At 45.0% G+C, this 22,956-nt stretch overlaps 1 protein-coding gene across 1 annotated transcript in view; it reads right to left on the minus strand.

The window, feature by feature from the left end:
• The window catches only part of LGR4 (leucine rich repeat containing G protein-coupled receptor 4), a 100,358-nt gene that overhangs the window by 12,973 nt on the left and 64,429 nt on the right, over positions 1 to 22,956 (minus strand). Inside the window, exons 3-10 of the mRNA XM_025459813.3 lie at positions 14,062 to 14,133; positions 12,736 to 12,807; positions 4,660 to 4,875; positions 3,730 to 3,801; positions 1,918 to 1,986; positions 746 to 817; positions 500 to 571; positions 35 to 103 (exon numbers count right to left, since the gene is read on the minus strand). Coding sequence (XP_025315598.1) covers positions 35 to 103; positions 500 to 571; positions 746 to 817; positions 1,918 to 1,986; positions 3,730 to 3,801; positions 4,660 to 4,875; positions 12,736 to 12,807; positions 14,062 to 14,133 — 714 coding nt within the window. The remainder of the gene's footprint in view (positions 1 to 34; positions 104 to 499; positions 572 to 745; positions 818 to 1,917; positions 1,987 to 3,729; positions 3,802 to 4,659; positions 4,876 to 12,735; positions 12,808 to 14,061; positions 14,134 to 22,956) is intronic.

Raw genomic sequence — 22,956 nt, forward strand, 5'->3', positions numbered from 1 at the left:
TTCTTCCTACCCCTCTTCAAACAGCCACACTTACAGACTCTCCAGATGGACAGTTCCAGTCAGGTTGGGGAACTGCTGCACCATGCTTGCACCCCGAATGACTCTTCAAGAAATTAGGAAAGAAAAGGGAATTTAAAATAAAGGACTTTCATAGATAATGTTTTCATTTTGTTTTTTAAACAGTTCAATATTATAGTACTACTATACCCAAAAACAAAATCAGTTTCAATTCTTGAATGTACCTGAAACTGTGATAATGAGGCTAAGTGTTCACATAAATAAGCCTCACAAATCTTCAGAATTGTCCTTTGGACTTTCATCCAAGGGAAAAAAAATAAATAAAAGATTTTTGTCTTCTGGAGCAACAATGAGATAGTGATACATCCTAGTTTTCCATTAAAGAAACTGCATAAATATTAAGAAACTGCATAATATTAAAATTTGTATAATGCTAAAAAAAAGAATAAAAATAAAAAAATAAAATTTGTGTAATACTTACAAGGAATGCAGATCAGATAAATTGTGAAATGCTGAGTTCCCCACAAAAGACAGAGGATTATCATACAAATGTCTGTAAAAATATCCAAAAAAAGTAAAGTTTTCCTATGTTCGCAAGCCATCCAACACTACCTTTATGGTCACAAAGTCCATATATCTAAAAGCCTGAATTTTCATTTTTCACTGAGATGTCTGGCATCATAGAGACATGCTTTACATGATTTTATAGTGAAGCAAAACTACTTACATCGTTCTTAAGAGTGGATTGCCATCAAAGGCTCCATCGGGGATAACAGAAATAGAATTACTATGAAATAACCTAAACAGGGAGGAGAAGAACATCTTGAAATGCATGTCCTGTTGTGAGGTGAGCTAAAACCCGAGTGTCTAGCCCCGCTCAGCAAGATGTGGAACACATGAGAGTCCCAGAAGCGTGAGGAAACAGAAGTTTCAATTCCATCTCATACTTTCCGGGGCCATATACCTAATTCTTCTTCAACCCAGGCTTACCCCGGTATCGCTCAGGGCTCTCTTACGCGCTGAGCAGTTGCTGTGTCAACGAAGAACTTCAGACCATGAGTGAGAATCTTAAGGGGTTTTGACCTCTATATTCCTCTGGCACCTGCATTTAATCCTTAAGCAAAGAGCTTCAGAGGACTTGCCACCAACGCACGACACACAAGCCCTGTGAGGCCATGGGTATTCCTGCCTCTGCCCTTGACAGAGCCAATGTCTAAAATGCCCCCTTAGCCTTTCATTTATTTAAATATTTCCACCCTTTTGGGGCACGTGGGAGGCTCAGTCTGTTAAATGTCAGAGTGTCGACTTCAGCTCAGGTCATGATTTCAGGACATGTGGTCGAGCCCTGTAACCAGGCTCTGCACCAGGCGTGGAGTCTGCTTGAGAGTCTCGCTCTCCCTCTGCCCCTTCCCCGCTGCTCGAACTCCCTCTCTCACTAAAATAAATAAATAAAATCTTTACAATAAATAAACGAATAAATACACACACACACACATCTACCCTTTTAACTCTAGTCAAATTCTTTCTCTTTAACGCTACCTTTTCTGATGACCCCGGTTCTCAGGGAGGCCTTTTTCTGGAATGATTCATTTACCCTCTTCATTTAGCGCTTATTTCTACCGAGGAAGTGTTCTCTGTCCTACACAGTAGGCCTCCCCAGTGCCCCCAAGATGCCAGGCTTCTAGCTGGCAAGGACCATACATTATGGCTCTTGTTTCAGAGATCCAAGCCCAAAACCGTCTGCGCTAACGTCATCCAGTCTGTATGAGCCTATGTGTGTTTGTGTGTGTTTGTGTATTGTGTCATATGGAGCAAAGAGGTTTTCAAATCTCACTGCTGGAACATCAGGTGGTGAATTCTAAGGATATGAAAATACAGAGAGAGCAAAACAATACTCACAGCTCTTTTAGGCTAGGAAGGGCTTTAATAGCCTGAGGAAATTCCCCCAAGTTGTTATAATTCAAGTCCCTAGGAAAAAAATGGGGGAAACATATAAGAACACTGAAGAGTAGTCATAATTTTTAAGGCATTTGGTATGAATGTATTCCTTAAAAAAACACATCCTCTGCAGGGTAGTCTCTCCTTCCCAACCATAGTGCCATTTCAAACTCTGTGGTTTAACTTGCACCTTCTCTTAGAATTCTGAATAGAAAAAAAGAATCATAATTCATCATTCATGATAGTTTTGAGTTAATTTCACAAGGTCAAGGAATTCCCAATCACACATGGCTGGTGCATTAAATAAACAATTCTGAATGACATTTCTCAGGAAAGTTACCATAAAACAAAATCTATGGAATATCCATTTCTAAATGAATATTTAGAACTTTGGTCTGAAACCAAAGTTTCTGTTTGGGGTTTAGAATGGCTTCCTGAAATTCTAGCATGAGGGCAGAGGACCTCAGCCCTCCTATCGGGTGGATGACCTGACAGAAGTACGAACAAGGGGAAGGTCGATAATGGCTCCACAGCACTATTGCCGTGAAGTAGGTTATAAAATGTTGAAAACGTTACATTAATTAGCGCAGAGAAAAGCTACAATGATCTGTACTTAAAAGTCTTAATTCTGAGGGTTTAAGTTTTCGTTTCTTTTATAACCTTAAGAGAATGTTGGCCTATGATTATCATGGTCGATTTCAGAATGAGAGTAACATAAAATCAAAAGTCCAGCTCTTGAGGGACCTATTTTATTTTCCTTTTCTACATAGGAAGAGAAGTGGCAAATAAAAAATTCAGCCGGGAAGAAGAGTCTCCATGGCAATATAATTGGAAGAGTATACGCGGTCCAGCATCCGAAGATCCATCTGGTCTTCTGTTACGCTGACATTTACATACTTAGTAAAGGATAACTGAGCTTGGAACTATCTTCTTCAAGAACTTCCACCTTCAAATATCCACTGGTGCTCACTATCCTTCCGTGGTTTAGACAGGAAAGTAGATTAATAAGGAACTAAAAGATTCTACATCTTCTCGTTAACTGACAGCTAACCAGAACGTTCACCTAAACAAAATATTACAAACGCTGAGCATTCCAATCAAATGTCATTAACCCAACTAACGGGGACATATTCTGACTTATTTACTATACCACAATAGCAAATCCTATAAATCTTCTAATGAAGACAACTAAAATAAGCTAAAACAACAAAAATAAAGACGCCTCCTCTTAATTACACATAGCTGTCCGATGCCTTTGGCTCAAACGGTGGTGCAATGTACGTACAATTCAAATACTTTAACAGGAACAACAATAAAAGTATCCCAATGGAAAGCTTTACTTCATTTAGCATACAAGAAAGCAGAGAAAATATTCAAACCCAGGGTTAATAACCAGGTAAGATTTTTTTCCAGAATTAATTTTATAAGGTTCAGTGTTCCAAAACTGTCTCTCATATATTTTAACAAAACTAACATTTTTTTTTAGAAAGTAGACATACCAGCAGAGTGAGCTGCTTTTTACATGTATTTTTGAAAGAAATACCAAATTCAAACTGGTGCAACATTTTTAACCATGCGCGAGATTAGTATTCCTAACCGTGTTACTTGATGGCAAGATTTTAATCACGTATTAAAGCCAGTTAATAAAAAAACAAAAAAGCCAATTCATAGTGAGCCAAACTCAAGACCATCATTTTCCCCTTTTCTGAAACGAAATACAAAAGCACATCATCCATATCGCAATGTAACCACCTGAAACAGGAATCAACTTACAAGGTCTCCAGGTTATCTAGTCCATCGAAACAGTGCTGACCCAGGTTTTTAATTTTATTGTTATGAAGATGCCTATGGAAAAAAAGCACCGAAGTGACTTTTACATCAACCAGTAGCAACTATGATAATATTTTTTAAGCCTAAATAGCCTCTAAAAGGAACCATGTAGGTAAGCATTTCAACCCTTGACTGGTGGAAACAGCAAATAGCACCTCTCTTGACATTGCTGCACAGACTCGGCCTCGCCAAACACAGAATGCCAAAGAAGAGGGAAAGCATCTCTGGCGGGAAAATGGTACACACATTGAAAATTCTTTAATATTTACCCATATCAGAACCAAAGCTCTGATGAGCCTTTCATGATCTAAAGTGAAATTCTGGCGAGCTCCCCTTGGGAGGAGGTGGGAAGTAGCCCGGAGGGAGCGCATCGCCTCCCACCACTGACAGCCAGTGTCAGATTTTAAAAGAAATGCCGTTTTTTAATGTCCACGTTTTCAAAGATTAAAAACACAGAGAATCATATATATTCTTTGAACAGACAAGTTGGTCGAAACCTGAAATATCACTGAAGCTTCTCTTCTGTGAGTGCCTCAAACAATGCGGCTTCTCCTCACGCCGAGGACATCACTGGTACGTAAGTAAAAGCTGTCCAAGCATTTGCTAAACGTCCCCATTTCTCCTTATGGTTACAAAAGGCCACGTGGTTTAGAACGATTCAACAGTGAGCAGACGTTGGTTTTTTAATTAGCCTACCTTGTGTTTTTAAGAAGTCAGCATGTTTAATTTCGTAAAAAAGAAAAAGCAACTCCCCCAGACCAAGTATCTCTTCAACAGCACCCTCAAAGGTGAGGTGCTTTCATAATAATGTGTCACGAGAAATCTGTGCCTGCCCCCCCCCCAATATACGGTGTTTAAGGGGGTGATACTTACAGAACCACCAGGCTCGAGAGGTTGGTAAACGCATAGTCGGGGATGCTCGAGATTTTGTTGAGAGCCAGGGTGAGGGCCTGCAGGGTGGGCAGGTTGCTGAGAGGATGCACAGGCACCTCCGTCAAGCTGTTGTCGTCCAGCCACAGGTGTCGTAACTGAGCGAGCCCCTCAAAACTGTCCTCGGGGACTGAGGTAATATGGTTGGCATCTAGACGCCTGACAGAGACAGAAACAACCTCGTTCGAGAACGGATTCTAGCAGCACGAGCCAAGTCCCACACACCTCCCAGTTTCCAAAACAGAAGGGAGTTACAAAAATGACCAGAGTCGTGGCATTCCTTCTTTCTTCAATTTCTCTAGAAAGTCTCATAAAATCGAGCCGCTTTTCCGAGACCACAGTGTGGAAGTCTGTTCTTTCCCTTCTTACATAACAAAGGGATGAATGCAAATCTCAATCTTTCGAGAATCTCTGGCTAAACTAACTTTACAGTAAAATGAGGTTTCTTAAAAAAAAAAAAAAAAAAAGGAAGAAAATTCTCAAGAAGGCCAAGCTAGAATTTCATGTTTTGGAATCTATTTCAAGGAAAGGAAAAAAAAAGGAAAAAGGAAAAAGGAAAAAGGAAAAAGGAAAGGAAAGAAAGGAAAGGAGGAAGAAAGAGAAAGAAAGAAAGAAAGAAAGAAAGAAAGAAAGAAAGAAAGAAAGAAAGAAAGAAAGAGAAAGAGAGAAAGAAAGAAAGAAAGAGAAAGAGAAGGAAGGTAGGAAGGAAGGAGAAGAAAGAAAGAAAGAAAGAAAGAAAGAAAGAAAGAAAGAAAGAAAGAAAGAAAGAAAGAAAGAAAAGAAAAGAAAAAGAAAGAAAAAAACCTAAGCTGAGTAAATAAGCTACTATACTTAAAATTTTACATCACAACCAATATCTGACATTAATTGCTATTTAGACTTGTACCAAAGGAGGGGAAAATAAGGAAATATTTACCCCCAAAAAATGTTTACAGCAATAAATCATTTCAAGAGATTTTTAACGATCCTTCTTGCCACCAACCAAGTTAAAACTGTAAGTGTCATGTCCCGGTCAAATAACCTTCTCCTCCTCTCTTAGCACTAAGTTCAAAATTAACAGTTACTAAGAAAAGAACAAACCGTCCACAGGAAAAACTCAACAGCTCCCTCCGATCGATGTCATTTTGGCCTTAAGGCTTCTTTTAATTCTCCCAAAATTCTAGAATGAAAGACACCTTGCCAATAGGATTACCCAAACTTAAAAAAATTAGTCTCCATCTAAAAATCTGGGAAAATTCTGTCCTGAGTGTTGCTGGCCGCACCACGAGGCGTAATTGTTGGGATGATCGCTTCCTGACACGGGGACAACCTGACAGTGTGCGCCGGGCAAATCCCAGCTGTGTGCGCGAATCCCTTGCTGACACAGCTTCACCACTTAGACTCCTACCTTCCAGGCGTGGACCCCCTTGGAGAAAACAGGGAACACGAAAAACGTGAAAAGTCAAAATGACAGCCTGCTTTTAAAGACATGGATTGCGGCAGCTGTCGAGTTCAGGAATTTCGGACTTTGAGAGGGGTGCCTGTGCCTCCCGTTTCCCGGCCGCCTGGGCTCAGGCCTGCCATATAATTGCCCCTTTCCCCTGCAGGCAAATGCTGCGCCTGGGTCCAACCACCTGCTCCCGGCCCGGATTAGCGGGGGTTAAGGACCCTTGGTCCTGGTGAGGATCTGATGGTAGCTGCTTTTTGATAAAGTCGAGATAAGCACTAAAGAGTAACAGGGCAGGAACTGAGCAGCTGCCGTAAGAATCCCTTTAGAAACAGGCATTTTCCGTCCTGTTTATTCCTTAGACTCTCTCGCACCAACCCCGGAGAAGAGACAGGCATCGTCGACATACAGACGCGCAGTCCTGGCTGTGGAGCGGCTTAGGAGATGGGCTGTAATAGGTAGATAGCATTCTCTCTCTCCCTCTCTGTCTCTGTCTCACACACACACAGACACACACACACACACACACACACACACACACACACTCCACAACCTTCCGGAGTTTCCACTTAGGGGAAGAGAGACACTGGACATATAATCATATAATCAACCATATAATGTAACTACATAGTTAATGCAATTACATTCCACTTGTCGTTAATTTAAGCTTCTGCACTTTATTCAAAGCATCTAACCTGTGCATCTTGTCAGGCACAAAAGATAAAAAAAAAATGGTCAATTCAGACATGAGGCCTGTCCCTCACGAGATGGGCATTCCAATGGAGAATGGCCCACAAAAGTGACTACAGAATGCCTACGGAGCGCTATGAAATAAATAAATAGACTCATAAGGCTATTACTGGGGGGAGGGTAGCTCCTTCAAATGCACTGGTCAGGAAAAGCATCTCTACGAAGGAGCTACTCCAACTGCAACCCAGAGGGCGGAGACTCCGTGGAAACCAGTGGGCTGTGGTCCCAGCAAGTCCCAGAAGGTCAGCGTGACGCGAACACACAAGGAAGGTGTGGAGGGTCCAGGGCAGACCTAGCTGGAGGTGCAAATGGGGGACCAAGTCATATAGACCCCATGAGGCCAGGCAAGGGACTTAGATTGTATCTTAATTGTACAAATGGAAGTGCCTTTCCAGTTTCTCAGCATTGGAGCAGCTTAAAAGTTTAAATTGCCTATGCCGTGGTATTGATGATCACGTGCATTCCTATGCAACAGGATAATGAGCAAGGCTCACCGCCTTTCGCATACAACTCTCCACCAGAACGAAGCCCTAAAGGGAGAAAGGCCTTCAATTCAGTGGAGTGCCAAAACACTACACTTTCATTAAGACGTGGCAAAGTCTTGTAAGGAGGGCCATCCCCACCCTTCCAGCCTGATTTCAGTATTCGGTACACCATTTACCCTCCTGCAGGACACTGTGCCATGTGCCGCCGTAGAAAGAGATGGCCTTGGCTCAGGGCAAGATACCCACGCAGGTTCTGAGCTCGGATAGCAAGGAAATTATCTCCTGTGCAAGACAGTGATACAACAGCCCATGCACTGGCACAATTTCCTCTGTGCTAAAAACGTCCCCAAATGGTAAAGTTGCATCTAAGGAAGAATTCTGGGAAAATGAGGCACGTAAATAAGGAGCTAAGTGAGGTAAAAAGGATGGGTGGTGATCCCATGGTCAAGCCTTACACCTAAATCCACATGCGGATGTTGGGGGCACATTCATAAATGTAAAGAGTCGGGGCAGCCCGGGTGGCTCAGCAGTTTAGCGCCGCCTTCAGCCCAGGTGTGATCCTGGAGTCCCAGGATCGAGTCCCACGTCGGGCTCCCTGCATGGAGCCTGCTTCTCCCTCTGCCTGTGTCTCCGCCTCTCTCTCTCTCTCTCCCTGTGTGTCTCTCATGAATAAATAAATTTTTTTTTTTAAAATGTAGTCTGCGGCTCCACCAAGATCAGTGTTTCACAGAGACACCGTCTTAGAATCAGGACTTTGTACCCATGACCTGCATATTTAATATTCATCCTAAGAGACAAGAAAATACCACCACTGATTCACGAGATGCACAGCAGCAGCCGGTATGTCACTGGTCGGGGGGTGACGTGGGCCGGTCCCCTGGCAGCAGAGAACGATTACTGAAGTGTACCTCAGGTGTTAAAGGGTTAACATTGCCCTAACTGAATTCCCTTACCATTTCTGTCTTTAAAATGTGCTTCTATTCCCTATTCTCAAAAGCCTGTTTCTTATCCTACCGAGACTCACACGTTTTTTTTTTTTCGTGCCTTAAATGAAGTGACAACAAGTCCATATGCAGATTTTGCGGACGAATGTCTGTTACCAACATCCATCCTGTGTCATCAAGAGCTTTCCCTATAGAGTGGTGTATTTTGTTACCGGTTTCAAGTACAAATTGTCAGGATAACACGTTATTGTGGAAAACCTAGGAATTTCAGTCCTTGAAATCCTCCTTTACTGTTCAATGTACGCGTAACCTAACTTAAGGGGCAAAAAAACAAATCCGGTGGAGCCAATCCGGACACACTTCCACAGCGTGCTCCACAGGCCCTTTGCACGAGCTCCGCCAGCTCCCTTTGAGGGTTCCTGGTGCTCGTCGTGCACAAGCACCTCAGGTTGGTTTCAGCCCCGCGACCTTTGCTCCCTGAAAGCACTGCTTGGAACCACAAGGAAATCTTTCATGTAATTCAGGTCTGAAGATCAGATTTGCAAACTGAACTCGAGGGGCCGATAAGACTGTTTGACACCACGACAAAATTTCAATTGTATCTGACTTGACTGCTACACCCACTAAGCTAACAAACCCGAGTGTGTTTCCTTCTTGGGTGAAACAGGCCTGACACGGCTCCCTGTGTTTCTGATGCAGATAAAGGTCCCCGTGCCCCCCCCCCCCTTTTTTTAAATAGTTTGCTTTGACTCCTCTCCACCTCTACCCCTCTCCCAATTTTGGAGAGAATTTAAACCACGCAATTCACTCAACAAGTGATGCGCACAACGTGCTTTTTAAAACTATTACAGGGAGAAAACTACCGTGAAAAGCACTTCAAGATCATCTCCACGATCAACAAATGTCACGTGGGCTTTACGCGCTTCTCGTCCACAGTCTATTTGTATGTTTTCCTGGTAGTTTTTCTGTTCTAAAACTCAAAGATTTAAAAAATAAAAAATAAAAAAATAAAATAAAATAAAATAAAATAAAACTCAAAGATTTTAGCTTTGCCTTTCTCAGCCTTCCAAACCAGGCCAAACGAGCGAATATTTTGATCCTTTAGTCTTGGGAAATAAGAACAATTCTGCATGAAGTTCTTGAAGTGAAATGAACTCTGAAGAAGCACAAGAAAATGACTATTTGAAACGTCTAATGAATTCAGGTCTGAGGGGGTAGGATGGTTCCCTCTGGGTACATGTGTCCAAGGTCACAAAGTGTGTAGAGGTGACAAAGTCACATGTCTCAATGGATTCACTGAAGGAGTCTCCTCAGAGTCTACGCACATGGTTATGGCAAATAACAAATCCTACGCTCCGTAACTTGGCACTGTGGCAAAATTAGCGACTTAATATATTTGTGCCTTTAATTAGACTTCTATTTATTTTTTTTTTTTAATTTTTATTTATTTATGATAGTCACAGAGAGAGAGAGAGAGAGGCGCAGAGACACAGGCAGAGGGAGAAGCAGGCTCCATGCACCGGGAGCCCGACGTGGGATTCGATCCCGGGTCTCCAGGATCGAGCCCTGGGCCAAAGGCAGGCGCCAAACCGCTGCGCCACCCAGGGATCCCAATTAGACTTCTATTTAAACTTGAAATTAAATGGTGAATACCTTGGATACTCCTTTTTGATGACATTAGATACATTTTAAAGTTTGACCTTTACAGCGTAGGATATGTTTTATTGGCACATATATTTTTGAAAGGTTTACTTATTTGAGAGAGAGGGAGAGAGCAAGCAGGGGAGGGGAGAGGGACAGGGAGAGATTCTCCAGCACACTGCCCTGAGCTTGGAACCCAACAAAGGACTGGAGCTCATGACCCCCAGATCATGACCGGAGCCAAAATCAAGGGTCAGACGCGCAATCAACTGAGCCCCTCAGTCACCCCTGTATTAGTCCACATTTTAATTTCACATTCATTTCTCATTAACCAGGAGATTATCTAATCTAAATGATAAGGTCGTCTAATTTCCAGTGATGTGTTTTGGGGGGGGGGTGGTTAAAAATGGTTTTATATCAGCAAGCAGATGAGACAAGCAGTTCAAACATTTTCAATCAAATCTTCTACTACAGGCGTTTCCTACAAAAGCCTACATTCGAAGTTATTTCAAAGGGCAATAAAAAGAAAGACGTGGGCAGCCCAGGTGGCCCAGCAGTTTAGCGCCACCTTCGGCCCAGGGCATGATCCTGGAGACCCGGGATCGAGTCCCACGTCAGGCTCCCTGCATGGAGCCTGCTTCTCCCTCTGCCTGGGTCTCTGGCTCTTTCTCTCTGTGTGTCTCTCATGAATAAATAAATAAAGCCTTTTAAAAAAAAAAGAATAGTACATAGGGCAGCAGTATACCCTTTAAAAAAAAAAAAGACGTATGGGGCAGATTAGAATACACGACTACATGATATAGTTAAAATCTAATTGTGTAACCCAGAACATATACGTGTGAATTAAATTCTGTTTTAATTCAGAGTGATTCCATGTACATAAGAATTACCTGGGGAAATTTTTTTAAATACAGCTTCCTATAGCGTCCTACCTTTAAAGAGAAAATACCATTACTTCGAGGAGATGGCGTAGGGGTCTGCATTTTAACAGAAGCTGGTACTTCCGATGCAAGTGGACAAAGTGCCACACTTTGAGAAACTACGCCTTCCTCCCGCTGTACATGGAATCGGGACACGCGCCGATGCAGCGTACGCGGGCGTTCCTTACTCTGGTACAATGACAGGCTAACGAACCAAGCTCCTCGTTTAAAAGAATACTTTTCCAAAGAAATAAAAACAAATTAATGAATACTTTTTCGTTACTTTCAGCCATCCCCGTCACCTGGTTATATAAATTGGATAAACTAATAACCAAAAGGAAGCACCAATAAAATATTTCATTATTATCATCAGTAGATGCCACACGTCAGATATTGCTGTAAGTGCTGTTCGTGCATGAAAGTATATGGCAAGTAACGAACACACTACTGTATGGAGAACTTTAGGTAACTTGCACAACCTCCCACAGCTAGCAAGTGGCAAAGTGGAGATCCAAACCCAGACGAGCCCGATAAAGACGCTAATGGCTTTTCTTAATCTTGGCAGGAAACGAACCGCAATCCCCACATGCATCAGTTCAGCGCTCCTCACTCTCTTCTGTTAAGATGCCCCTGGAGATAGAGGGGTTGGGTCTTCTAGTCCCAAACATGAGAAAAACTATAAAGTTGTAGCCTTAACAACACTAGCTTATAATATTCATTCTAGTCATTAAGAAATGTTGGTTTAATATAAAAACAGTTGCTTCTTCAAAGTCTTCTATGGATGTTGCATGGCCGCTGGGACGCCACTGCTGCCTACTGGATCGCCCCACCGGAGAGGGAAGGGAGGGGTGGGGTAGGGGCATCAGAACAGCGGGAGCAGCGATCACTGTTCTCGGATCATGTACGTACGTACATACATATGGGAAACGATGCAAAAAAGAAAAAAGTGAAGTGCTATATGAAAAAGCGTTTACGAAAAAAATAAAAACAAAATAAATAAAATAAATAAAATAAATAAAAAGAGAAAAAGCGTTTAGGGCGCCTGTGTGGCTCAGTCAGTTGAGCGTCTGACTCTTGATGTCCGCTCAGGTCATGATCTCAGGGTCATGGAACCGAGCCCCGTGTAGGGCTCTGGGCTCAGCAGAGTCTCCCTAGGCTCGCTCGCTCTCTCTCTCCCTCCCTCTGCCCCTGACCCCGCTCACTCTCACCTGCTTGCATGCACGCTCTCTCCCTAAAAAAAATCTTAAAAAGAAAAAAAAAAAAAAAGAGCTTTTGAAATGAACGAAAACCAAGCTTTTGAACATGGTAAAAACCAAAAGTTAAAATCTTGAACACTCCACTTAAAACCAAACCCTCTTCAAAAAGAAAAACTTGGGAAGAAGGCAGTGCAAGAGACTAAGTTACCACGTCCAATGTGAGTGCAAGGCCCACGGATGGGGAATTATAATCAGTTGGTTCTGATTATCGGGGCTGCCCAAAACAGAAACGTCTCTGTGGCTGTTGGCGTTTCCCGACCATCACGGCACAAGACGCTTAGACCTTCTGTACACACGTAACTCTGGTCCTGGAAGGGTGGCCATCCCCGGCCATGCACAAGCTCTGGGAATCATACCTGGCGGTGTATGGTGGTAACGTCTCTCCCAGCACCTGAGACGAGGGGGGGGGTCAACGGAACCATGTCCTTGTCCCTCACCATATGGCATTTTGATAGCAGCACCTGGCCATCCCCAGTTTCATCCCAGATGAGAGAATAAATCTCCCCTTTTCCTGGGACTGCACGTCTTTTCACCGTTAGCAGCCAGAGGGGTCTACTAATGATCTAAGAATGCAGGAAACCAAAAAAGCTTACTTACAAAGACTGCAAAGCACTCAGTCCTCGAATGGCTTCACTGGGTACTGTTTTCAACTGATTGTTCTGCAGGGTTCTGGAAGGAAATTTTTGGTTAGTGAATAACAAGCAATTGTTACTATTTTTTTTTCTTAGAAGAATTCAGAGCCCTTTCTATCCAAAAAAATATTTCCAAAGGCAGGAAAGGAGGAGAGGTCAAGGTGGAAAGCACCCAAGGAAAGAGAAGTGCAAAAAAAGCAAGAAGCATTTGCTATAAAGCCCGCAATGAAACCGAAGCCGCTATCCCAAGCCATCTCTGGACACAGACCTACTGGTAATACACGTTTCCAGGGATCTTTCACTCTCAGGAACTAAGACACCCTAATTAATATTCATCACCCTAGGGACGGTTAAGGTTAATTAGGAAGTGTAACAAGTTAACTGGGAGGTAGAACAAGCAAACCGGCTGGAGCCCCTAGTGCCTTTTCAAGCTGGAATAAAGCAGAGCCCAGAAACACGGGCATTAGGTAAAGCCAATTTTTCCAAGAAGACTGCAGACCCTGAGCTCTTAGGGAGCAGCAGACACGTCCTTAGTGAATGGAGGGCCCGGAGCAGAAAAAAAGGGCTTCAACTGTATGTAACGGTTAGAGAGAAGAGAGGCATTTACTGGTACTGAAAATGAGGTCTTCACTGCTGTTGTCTAAGCCTCTTCTAGTCATACTAATACAGTGACTGCTTGACAGGAATCACGACCACAGAATGGAAGGGTAAAAGCCACAGAACTCACCGAACCAGAGAGGTCCAGTGACTTGCAGAGGATTGCCCAGCAAGGTAGTGGCAGTCAGTTCACCTGTTCATCTGCCATGGTCCAAACCCCTACCCACTGCCAGGAATTTATTTCCTGGTCCCTCACAGACTCTGTGAATTATAGACGTCTTAATTCCTTTTGGCTTTAAAAAACTATTTTAACATTTCGAGCTTTTGTAAGCCTTTTTTTCCCTTTGGGGTCAGCTAATTCAAAGTTCTTACAGCTATCCGGTAAGTAGAAACAGCTCTACCAGTAAAGCTTAAATATGATTTTGATTCAATCCATTAGCCCCACAAAAAGCCTAATACATTCAACTGTAATGCACTGAAGGTCAGAACACCTATTATTTAGAGTTTTAACTTTTGTTATCTAGACCCAAGGTTGCCTAAATCAGCCCTCGCCTCCCACACTACCCATTGGCCACTCCTTAAATCTTTTAATCCTGAACTAAAAGAAACTGTGCTTACCCTAGCTCCAAGCATGTTGACTATGCAAAAAGAAAATACACAGCCAGCTGTGAAACTCTAAAATTGCATTACTTACAGAACTTTGAGTTCTTTCAACCCAGACAAGGCCTTTGGGTGGATAAAAGAAAGGTCGTTGCCAGCCAATCGTCTAGGGGGAAAAAAGTAGCAAGAAAAAAAGAAAAATTGTAATTCAGGCTCTTAAAATTCAGAACTCACAATAAACTAATCTGTGATTAAAGCTCTATGTTAAACATTTCTCAAGTCTGTCTGACATTCAACATGGACTTAAACCTTTGCTAAAGCGATCCCAAGATTCTCCCAATGAGATAAATGTCTCTAGAATTTTTTTTTTTTTTAGACTCCCAATACAATAATTCAAACAGGCACATTTTTATTCTGGTGAGGTCAAGCAAGCCAAAACACATTAAACCAAATTAAGTTTGCTATTCATGGTCACTCTCTGCAGCTTGCAGTGTTTTCCAAGTGCCTCATAAATACAGACCACTGGTCAGCAGGCAGGAGTGTTTATACAGATCAGAGCAAACCAGTCTGTTAAGGAGGAATGCCTCCCGGAGGCAAGTCAGCCTGTTATCTCTCCATTACCAAGGGCGGCGTACTCTGTGCAAAAGGGAAGCGAAAAGTGAAAGTCACTATAAGCAGGATTTTCCAAGCAAAGGCATATGTGTGTGTGTATAAGATTCTCCCAATGAGATAAATGTCTGCAATTTTTTCTTTTAACTCCCACCACAATAATTCAAACAGGCACATTCGGGGGCGGGGGGGTGTGCACCCGTGTGTATGCACACACAGACGTGTATGTATGTATGGGGTGTTTTTGAGAAAGGTTTTCCTAAAGAAATTCTAAAGTGACAAATGTAACAGGGAGTAAGGGTGAGTAAGGAAAAGACCAGAATTCCTGGGGTCCTTTTGTAAGACAGTCTGAGCCCACAGTTCCTGCCGTGCCCCACTTCCCAGGCACACAGAAACGGGAGGAGAAGCTGCACAGGACTTTAGGGACAAGGAGCGGGACGTAAGGCAGCAGCTCGAGTGAGTAACCTGTACACAGGTGGGCTGGAGGGAGGTCTCCAAGCCGGACTTAGGAACGAGGGCCGTGTGCCTGGACGTTAAGCACAGGACCACACCCCCCGCCCCATCCCTCAACACGGCCTGGTTTCACCAGGGGCACTTCCCCCAGCAACAGGTTTCGTATCTGTAAGTTGCTTTTTTTTAAAGTGCTCTCCCTCCCTGTGCCCTAGCATCACGTGCCCTAGCATCATCAAGTCCTAGTAATCCCTCCTTAATTTTTTTTTAATTTCTTTTTATTGGACTTCGATTTGCCAACATATAGCATAACACCCAGTGCTCATCCCGTCAAGTGCCCCCCTCAGTGCCCGTCACCCAGTCACCCCACCCCCGCCCACCTCCCCTTCCACCACCCCTTGTTCGTGTGCCAGAGTTAGGAGTCTCTAATCCCTCCTTTAAAGGTTCCGTTTTCATCCCTCCCTCTCCTCCCTGCAAGCAGCCTGCACCTCGGAGCCACCTTCATCGAGTCACTCGTTCACTGAAAAGTTTCGTTCGTTCATCAACAAACATGAGGGTCTACTAAGCACCAGGGGTACGACATGCTCCTCCTAGACCTCTGGTCCCCCTCGCCTTCCAATCCACCCCTCTAGTACTCCCTGATTTTAGGGACACAAGAAACGCTCCTTCATCTGAAGTCACTGAGGCCTGAAACTACTTTGTAGACGCGTTATTTTCTCTAGAACTCTTTGTCCCAGTTAAAATGCAAATAGCCCTGGAAAGGACCCCGCTTGGTCCTTACCTAGCCTTACCGTAGGGATGTGGCCTGAAGGTGTGTGTTGGGCAACGGGCCGGTGCCGGTGCGGGTGGAGAACCAGGGGACTCAGAAACCAAGAGTGACTACGTAAAATTACTTCTTCGGTAGCAAGGATCACGACACTGGCTTCTCAGGCAACACCACAGGTGTCGCACAGGGTCGACCTGAACTAAATTCCTCCTAAAAAGCCCTCTCACCACACACCGGGCACCCTCATACCTTTCAAGGCTTCCCAAGATCCAGACTCAAAATTGCTTACTTTGTACCATCAGGCTCTCGGCCTTTTACCTCCCAAGGTTCACCATATGTAAAGTGAGAGACTGAAAAAGACAGTCTTAATACCTCCTGAAGGTTAAAAATATTTAAAGTGATTTGTCCTCAGCAACCCTCTGGGTTCTAGCCTAGCCAGCGCCACCGCTGGTCTTCCCGTGCTTTACCCCCCAACCTCCCCTTCGCTCCTCGAATACCCGACTCCAGGGTTACTTCCCGCGAAGACTTCAGTTTTCGTGAACACGCCTAGAACTCGTAAACACAGGCTACAACCTACTGGTTGTTCCTTGCACATTGGCCTTTTAGGTCAAGCACAAGCAGTGCCCCGATCGGGCATGCATCTCACACTTGTGTTACTACCCACCAACACGCCAACTCATCAGTCAGAAACCGTTTTCTGAGAATTTTCCCCATTGAAAATACTCGCCATTCCGATGCCACAGCCCCCAGCCCCCACTGTCTACCCTAATGCACACTTGGTGCAAGCTCTCTCTATATCTGAGATATAGAAGAGGCCTTTCTATATCTCAGATTTACTAATTAAGATTCAATTAATAATGTTCATGCCGTAAAGGGAATATTTAAAAGATCACATTTCTGGGGGCCTGGGTGGCTCAGTCGGCTAAGCATCTGCCTTCGGTTCAGGCATATCCCGGGGTCCTGGGAGCCCGCTTCTCCCTCTGCCCCTCCTCCCTGCTTGTGATCTCCCTCTCTCTCTCTCTCAAATAAATAAATAAAATCTTTAAATAAGTAAAAAAAAAAAAAAAAAGATCACATTTCAAAAAAAAAAAAATCAAATCGTACCGTACGGGGCCATAGCCTTCTTTCCCCGCAGGGCTGCAAGTAATCATGTGACTATGGCTGCTGCCCGGGTTATCTCAAAGATCTGCCTTAAACAGCTTGAGTCTGGGGCACCCGGCTGGCTCCGTCAGTAGAGCATACTATTCTTGATCTCGGGGTTGTAAGTTCAAGCCCCGTGTTGGCTGTAGAGATTATACTCAAAAATAAAATCTTAAAAAAAAAAAAAAAAAGGCGGGGGGGGGGTGGTGGGTGGCACACGGCGGGCCCAGTTGGAAGCACAGGAGACTACTGATCTCAGGGCTGTAAGTTTGAACCCCGCCAAACACTGCATGCAGAGATTACTTAAATATAATTTTTTAAAAGATCAAAAAAAGAAAAGCTCAGGTCCAGTAAAAGACAAACACCATAAACAGACTGACGTTGTTACAGGATTCGTGATTTTTCTCTCTAACATTAGTTTTTAATGTCCCCGTATCTATGAGCTTTCCTTGAGCTCAATCTATTACACTAGGGCCGCATGAAAGAGTGTTTTAAAAAATAACAAAATGCAGAGCACCTGATTACCTTTACTTGTCAACAAAAAAGACTGTTTACCACCTCAGCCAAGATCCTTGCTCCCTCTTCCCAAATCCCTGCCCCCTTTATAGGCCAAGGGAAAACTAGAGTAACTGAGCTTCAAGAAGTAGCCTCTCTTCCTCCACTACTTATCGTTAACAGAAATGACCAAATGAGCTCCCTTTGTGTGGTTTTTGCCGAAATACAGGCCCACTCTCCGGAGATAAACCCTTGGAGGATGCAGTGGATGGTGCCAACGGAGCCGAGAGGGGACCCTACCGCACACTGCCGCGGCGGTCCCATTTCTTAACTACAGTAAACGTATCATGTGGAGCCTGTAGGGCCGCATCAACACACGCTTCCCGAGCTGTCGCGTTCATGAATCCTAAACACGACAGCTTGGAGAAGGCTCTCCAGATCCAGCAGCCGCGTGCCCCAAAGTCCCATCCCATTTTGCTTCTTTCGTGAGCCAGAATTTCTTGCAGTAGACGCTGGGGACGCCTCGCATCAAAACCTCAGATCCGGGGAGAGCGAAGTGAATAAGTAACAGGGTTAGGGACAAAGTCCCAAGAGCTCTGAAAGGAAAGAGGCCTATGGAATGAGCCCACAGGAGTCGCAGGCCCGGAGATCCACGGCTTACGGACATTCTTCCATTTTAATCATCTCATTGCCGTGGCCCCGTTTCCCCGAGTCCCTGGGGGGCTAGGTGACTTGGCGGACGGCGCACGGAGGGGAGGCGGAGGAGCCAGCATTCCAGCGCCACTGCTTATTCACGTCAATGCCCCTGGTGTGTCACCAAGAAGTTGGGAAATACCTCCCCGAGAGGTGGAACAGAGTGGACTTGGGCAATAGCCTTGCTCTGAGCATCGACGCTCTCCCCTGGTAGCCTGGAGCCCCGAGTAGGGCCTGTGGACCTAAGAGCTCCCGAATGCAGCCACGGAGGAATTTCCAACAGACCACCAGTGCCATCCTTTCCACAGCCAGAGATGAGCAGTGGGAAAGGGGCTAAGGATGGGATCCCAGGGTGAGGGCGGGCCCTAAAACTCACTGGGACTTTATTTGGGACGTAGAGGAGTCTTGGTTGTGCTTCTTTTAATGCAAACTCTCATGGAAAAAGAGAGGATGTATTGGCTGGCCCCAGAAAACCCGTTTAATTCGCTAAGTGAGGATACACAGATATACATTATTACTACTGTTCCAATGGGAGCAGTGTAAGAACAGAAAGGTGGACATGGTACAATTTTCTGCATGCTAAGGGGACAAGGTCCCAGACATCACTTCCTTCCCCTCTGCGCCCTGAAGCTCCTCTCTCCAAAGACCAAGAGCCTCCTTGCAAGGTTTCAATCCATTCACTCTTCCTCTTCCTGCCGTCACCTGAGTCTAAGCCCCCAATTCCCCTCCACCCTCCACCAGATTACTGCCATGAACCTCCGCAAGACTCCTGCCTCAACCACTTAATTATAACACTGTGGGAGCTACATCTTAAAAAAGCACAACTCTGAGCATTTTCCCAAAGGCTTTTTTTTCCCTGCTGACTTAGCTGGAATTCCACCGTGGATCGTCTCTGCCTTGCTTACCTGATCCCACAACGCGCCCCGTGTCCTACGGCTTAGCACGCCATGCCTTCCCATCTCTGATTCTTTGCTCATGACACTTCCTTCGCCTGAAATACCCTGACTCCGGTCTCTGCCAAGTGAAACATTACTCATCAGTACTGTCCAAGTTGGATACTGCCACAAATACGAAACCATCGTGCTAGCAGCTTCCTTTGATTCCACCGGTATTAGACGAAGCTCTCACGGGGCACACATCTTATTCTGCCTCTCGTTACTACAAACTGGCCACATCCCCTCAAGCCGTACTATATGTCCCTTATGGGCAGGGACCGAGTCGTACTCATTTTGTCTTCCCTTGCACGGGGCCCTACGCGCTGCAGACACTTGGTATTTGCCGTAATGCCGCAACTAAGCCCCAGCAGGACTCGGGACTCGACTGCTACTGAAAGGGTGGGGAAAGCTTCCTGTTTATCTTCTCTTTTCTGCAAGTTTTCTCCTCTCGTTTCATTTCTGCTCCCCTACTGCCCCCCAGTCTCCCGACATGAAAGAACCACTTGGCTAGATTTTAAAGTGCTATGGCAACAATTTTCCTTCTTAACATATTCCGGGAGTGCACTTTCTTAGGGAAGTGGAGGGTGGGCCCGAAACACGGGAACGCCAGTCCACAGGTCAACAGGATCATCTGGACACACTCTGGGCCGTGCACATGATCACACAGAGCTGGAACAAGTCTAGCAGGACTTCAAATGGGGACACAGTCTACCTCAAGGCAACTCCTATTTATTCTGCTTGTTGCAACAGTCTCAGAAGCAGAGAGAGCAACGACAGGGAGGGGAGAGACAGAGAAAGGGCGGAGGATGGGGAAAGGGCAAGCCGTCAGACTTCCGCTCTCCCACTGGATTTGGAGCCATTCCAGGAAGCAGGATACAAGTGGCTCAGTGTGTCATGTCTTTATGAATCTGTTTCGTACGCATTTATTATTCATAAGGTCCACGGGCTCACATTAGCGGCTCTTTCCAGGGGAAGCTAGGGTCTTCGATTATATCCTCTCTTCTTAATGCATATGCTACATGATATTTTCTGTCTGCCGTCGGTCCCAGGAGGGGGAAGCAGGGACAGCGCTGGCTAAGTGGGCACAGATTAACGGTGGGTACGAACAAGCAGGCCACATTCTACCATGTCATCTGCACCAGACGGTTCATACTTTCGAGAAATGTGCGGAATCAGGCTGGCATTTCTTCACTTGGGAAGCAATTTAAAGGAACGAGAGAGGCAAGTGTGAAACAGATTTAAAAAAAAAAAAAAAAACACACAGTTGGTGTTATTTCTCTAAGAAATGCCTGGATTTGGGTTTCTTCTGGCCTGCCACAGAAACTTCACTGTAGCCATTTGGCTGGAATTCTGGCCAAGACCCAGTGACTCAGGACTACAATGTACACACTGACTGGACATATGGACCGAGCCAGGAGGAGGGCGGATGAGGGCGCAGCAGCTTCCAGCAGCTGTTGTGAGGAGCCTGGCGTGGAGAAGGCGGGAGTTAGGCAACTGCAGCAGCCAGGCCCCGGCCCCGAGCTCGCTCGCGTTCCAACAACAGAGAGCTTCACTCAGGGCAATCCCTCTAGCACACTGGGAGACGTCAGGGTCGAGGGTGCCAAAGCCCCCACCCCCCGCGCCCGCTGCCTTCCTCGGGCAGAGGAGGTGACCAGGGCCCGGCGCCCCGCTGCCCTCGAGCCCTGACCGAAAAGCGCGGTAAGCACCACCCTTCCCTTCCGGGGCCTCCTCTCCCCCCTCGGCACTCCGTCCGACACCTACCTTTCCCCACCCTGGCACACGGGACCTGCACATGGGAACTACCGCAGGCTGCGCCCCAATACGTCCGGCCGCCCGGCCTGCCCTGCCGCCGAGCCCTGTGAGGCAGGTGGGCGCCCCAGACACAACCCCGGGCGGCCTGCGCCTCCACAGGAGGCATTTCTAGGCCAAGGCTGACCGGGCGAGCACGGCCGCAGGGAGTGTCTAACCGGAGGCGAGGGGCACCCCCTCATGAAAGAGAACCCGAAACCTGCAGGCCCTACCATGTCGGCAACCGTATTAAAGTACAAGCAAAAACCATGGTCATGCACACCCCTCACCCAAGTCCCCAACCATGTATTTATGTGTTAAGGCCCCGCTATGTGCTTGGAACTCTGCGGCCTCCTGTGAAAGACCCCAAGAGGTACACTGGTTTCCAGTTAGAGATATTTAGTATCAATATATATTGACAAAAAGTTGGGGCAGCTCAGTTGGTTGAATGTCTGACTCTTGGTTTTGGCTCAGGTCATGATCTCAGGGTCATGAGATGGAGCCCTTGCAACTGGCTCTGTACCCAGGGCAGAGTCTGCTTCAGATTCTCTCCCTCTCCCTCTGCACTTCCTACCGTGCTCTCTCTAAAATAAATATGTAAATGTGAAATATATAAATATATATATACACACACACACACATATATGTGTGTGTGTGTGTGTATATATAGACAAAAAGTGACGTCACCTTAGCACCCTTTCATTTTAATTATCCTATATACTCACCCTCGTTATCACCATCCCTCCGCTGTTTATTTTTTATTTGTTAAATATTTTATTTATTTACTTATTTATTCATGAGAGAGAGAGAGAGAGGCAGAGACACAGGCAGAGGGAGAAGCAGGCTCCATGCAGGGAGCCCGACGTGGGACTGCAATCCTGAAGGCAGGCAGTCAACCGCTGAGCCACCCAGGGACCCCCAGCTCTGCTGTCTTTTAAAACAGAACAAAGTGTCTCTGTTTCCTTCGTGCCTTGCCTAAGGTCCTATACCACAGCTAAATAATGTAAATCCTAGAAATAAAACAAGGTGAATAAGGTAAAATAATGCAAATTCCAGAAACAGAACACTGTTGCTTTGTGTATTTTCTATGAATGGCTTTAAGAGAACCAAAGGATGTAGTTATTTTCTTAGTAAATAGAAGGGCTAACAAGTAAATAGCTCCCCTTGGACATTCTTCTTATCAAGGTTAAATAAACTTCATCTGATACCGTGTATCAGAGTCCTGAGTCAGCTAACAGTGTTTTACTCACCCTATTTCTTCACAAACCAGGAAGAGTTTTATATCTTCATATAACTTTTATGTAAGTGCACGTAAAAACTGAATATGTTTTAAGAACACACAGGTATTAAGAACCCTTCTTAAATTCCCAAGGTTTTTAAAGTAGATTTGCTTGAGAAGGGGGAAATTATTTCATTTATCTATTTGAATATACCCACATATATCACAGGTAGATCAATAAAACCCCTGGCAATGGTTACATTTCCTGGGCAAAGTTATCCTGACAACCTCTGGCAATAAACACACGCAATATCCACCCAGATGAGGAAATATGTTACCGCTTTTAAGAAGTTTTACAACTAAAAAAAAAAAAAAGAAGTTTTACAACTAACATCTACCAGCAAATATTGACCTTTGACTCTAGGCGAAGCACCATAGGTTTGGCAAAGTAAGTACTGTGCTTTCCCAGGAAACGTCCCATTTCATTTCTTTTAAATAAGGATAATTCATTAACCATAAAACTTCAGGAGAATTTAGTTTTTATATAGTCTGGTAGTTTCTAACATCAATAAATTCAAAATGAAGAAGAAATCCTGTCTTAACTCCTGCCTCAATTTCAAGCTCAAAAAATGCGGTTACCTTCACCAGGTCATACTGGAGTGGGTGATAACAGGCCCCAAATAGGAGCCCTCAGAGGAGTTGCCGAGACACGTGCACACTGACGCACCTTGAGCACCGAGTAACAGGGCACGCACTCCAGCGCTTCGTAGAGAGGAGCAAAGAAAAGTGCAAGAGGAACTTGGAAAAGCAAGACCAGGAAGGCTCCCTATGGCAGAAAGGGCTCAAAATGGACCCTATGAAATGGGTAAGACGTGAAGAGGAGAGAGAGGAATC

The sequence above is a fragment of the Canis lupus genome, chromosome 21 (assembly GCF_003254725.2).
Source record: "Canis lupus dingo isolate Sandy chromosome 21, ASM325472v2, whole genome shotgun sequence".
NCBI lineage: Eukaryota > Metazoa > Chordata > Mammalia > Carnivora > Canidae > Canis > Canis lupus.